The 3078-nt window shown below is 46.7% G+C and overlaps 1 protein-coding gene across 1 annotated transcript; it reads left to right on the forward strand.

The window, feature by feature from the left end:
* Positions 1–931: 931 nt before the first annotated feature.
* SS1G_07674 (hypothetical protein) lies at positions 932–3071 on the forward strand (the record flags this gene model as incomplete). The annotated part of the gene is made up of 2 exons (XM_001590999.1): positions 932–2743; positions 2988–3071. The coding sequence occupies 2 exons, from the start codon at positions 932–934 to the stop codon at positions 3069–3071; spliced, it is 1896 nt and encodes a 631-aa protein (XP_001591049.1).
* Between the last annotated feature and the right edge of the window lie 7 nt (positions 3072–3078).

Here is a 3078-nt window from a genome sequence, read left to right on the forward strand (position 1 = left end):
AAATTGGGGAGTTATTGACAATGTTCGTCTGTTGTCCTGCTGATGCTAAGTGACCTGACTGACCTGAGGTTTTTTGATAGACAGACGCGTTCATCCTTTTTTTTGAACGCGACAAATCCCGTGTAAAGTGTTTGCATGGAAAATTAGAACCGCTCTCTAGCCACAGCTTGAATCCTAGCAACCTCCAGCCTCGAGCCTCAGCCTCACCATCCCGAGCGACCAATCAAATGACAACAATGAAGATAGTTGGTGTCGAACGGAAGGCTGAAAGAACCGGAACATCACCTCAATGAAATGGACTTTCGTACAATTAGAATAATCAATGAATTAACGAATATAAACTTGTACCGATCTACATTATGACAATTTGGATAAGCTTGTTTGCTCAAGTTTCTCGTCACCAGCAATGATACCCCCATAACGTTTAGTGTTTGTCAACAAATCCGTGTTGACTGTTAGATAGCTGACGAATGCGTCTCCGTGGCCTGTATCGGGTACTTTGAAGGGAAGCTTTGTTGTCGCTACTTTTCCATTCCCTTCTCAGTTGTCACCGGTTTTCAAATTACAATTGCGCGGCTGTGGGGGAGGTTGAGGCTCGACTCAGGGTGATCAGTATATAATTAGACCATGGATCATTCCCCGGCATCGCGGTTTTCTGCGGAGAGTCTTTCTCCTACATCTCCTGGAGCTCGGAGCGAATATCCTTTCCCAAGGTTTGTTGCGCGATGTGGAATGCGCTGAAGATGGTATGCTGATATCTAGCAGACCAGGCTCCTCGAATAGCAGACTTAACCCAAGGCGCGGGTCGACAGCTAGTTCGATACACTCGATAGGAGGGACATTAGATACAGTCTCGCACTGGCATGGGTTGAATGAATCCGGGCAGAATGGTAAGTTTCGAGAGGAGGTGGGACAGCTATGGATCTAACATATGGAAGCTATATCTACTTTACTCCAACCACCGATTGTTCGAACTGGCCTCATTCCCCATACTTCCGCTCCCGCATCGAGCGCACATAAACCTCCAACGGCTCGAGATATACCCCCAGTAACACTCACAAATATACCCCGTGTCGATCCTTCGGAATTCAAGTCGTATTTGACCCAAGTAGGAGCTACCTATGATGCATTGCAAAGAGCGAAAGAGAACGAAGAAGAGGGAGGAACTCAGCTACTACGCAAAGGCAGCAAGGCTGAAGACTTTGCGGATATTCTAGACTTCGACCCGCGGACACCTAAACTTTCTAGGAAAGCCTCTCTGGCTTCGCTTGCATCCCTGGAGAGTCCACCGGCATCGGTTCGGAAAAAGTCGAGTAGTGGAAGAAAAGCCCTACATGCGCCGACTCCTATTTCTACGGTTCCCAGCGTGTATTTTGAGGACGACTTTCACTTGGAAAACCCACGAACTTTTGATGTTGTTAGTGAACGCTCAGAGGTCATTCGGCCAACGTCTGGCTCTCCCGATGAACGTCGAGCAAGTAATGGCTCTGCAATTAACCCTAGAAAGGCACTGGCCACGAATGCTATACTTCAGGAAAAGTTGTCGTGGTACATGGACACTATCGAAGTCCATCTAATATCTTCCATATCTACTGCCTCAACATCATTTTTCGCAGCATTAGGATCTTTACGAGAACTCCATTCTGAAGCAGCAGTTTCCGTAGAGAGGATAAAAACGTTGAGAAAGGAATTAGAAGGTTTAGATAAAGAAATGGCCGTGGGTGGACTAAAGATTGTAAATTTGCAAAGAAGGAGAGAGAACTTGAAGCAATTGAATGATGCAGTTCAGCAACTGAAACAAGTAGTAAATGCTGTTGCTAGTTGTGAATCAATGGTGGAAAATGGTGAAGTGGAAGAAGCATTGGACGCCATTGATGCTTTGGAGAAACTTATTGCAGGGGAGGAGATGACGAGCAAACCGGGCCAGCAAAAGATACAACTCCGAGATTTGAGAGGTGCGACAGCCTTGCAAGGAGTAAATCATGATTTGGATGTCTTACGTTTCCGGATTGGCAAAAGTTTTGAAGCCAGATTTCTGCAAGCCCTTCTTGGTGATCTTAGACGGCATGTTGAGACGGTGTCTGCCGAAGATACGCTACAACGTTGGAGCAATGCATCTTCGAGGAATAGGGGAAGTCAGAGTCGTGAAACATCTTCACAACAGCCTACATACCTGAAATTTCCTGAAGAATTCCGGACAGAGTTATCGTCGAATCTGGGCGGCTTGTATAGGGCAAAATATACTTCGGCTGCGACCTCCGCATTCAGAGATGCCGTATTGAGAGAGGTCCGGAACATTATCCGGCGCTTTCTTCCTAGTTCTAATGATGATGACACCGATTCTATGATGTCAGCATCTACGGTTGGTGGTACTAGGCAAAAGAATCAGCAAGAAAAGTCGATGATATTAGCTCGCAATCTGCGTTCTTTGGATCCAGAAGAGGCCGAAGAGCTCCTCAAGAAAACTTATATTCAGGTTGGCGAGACTCTAAGAAGGCTAGGGACTCAAGTCAAGGTACTTTTAGACGTCACTAGTACTCTGGGGGATCCCGACACTCCTGGGGGTGTGAAGTCGCCACCACGAAGTCCTGTAATAGGGTCAATCAATGCAAGAATGAGCCCCAGTCTAAGGGGCAGTTCTGGTAGGGAGTTGCAAGAAGAAATGCATCAGACCCTGGACATGTCTAGTCTTCTTGGACAAGCTGTTGATATTGCTCAAGACAAAGTAGTGAAGGTACTGCGGGTGAGAACAGAACAAAGTACCCATCTATCGGTCGAAAGGTTTCTGCGATATTTCACCTTGAACCTACTTTTCGCAAATGAATGCGAAGCTGTGTCAGGTAGAAGTGGTACATCCCTGAAGAATGTAGTCAACGGTCACATCAAAGACTATGTCCAACAGCTAGGTGAATCGGAGCGCCAGAGTCTTGCTACGGGCATGGAAGCAGATCCTTGGAATGCCAAGGATTTCACTGATCAAGATAAAGAAGTCTTGTCTAGGATACTTTCCGCAAGCACACAGGATGTCGAGCATGGAGTTCCGGCAGCAAAGTGTGGCAGCGTTGTACTGATTCGCCT

This window comes from Sclerotinia sclerotiorum, genomic scaffold (genome assembly GCF_000146945.2).
Source record: "Sclerotinia sclerotiorum 1980 UF-70 scaffold_10 genomic scaffold, whole genome shotgun sequence".
Lineage (NCBI taxonomy): Eukaryota > Fungi > Ascomycota > Leotiomycetes > Helotiales > Sclerotiniaceae > Sclerotinia > Sclerotinia sclerotiorum.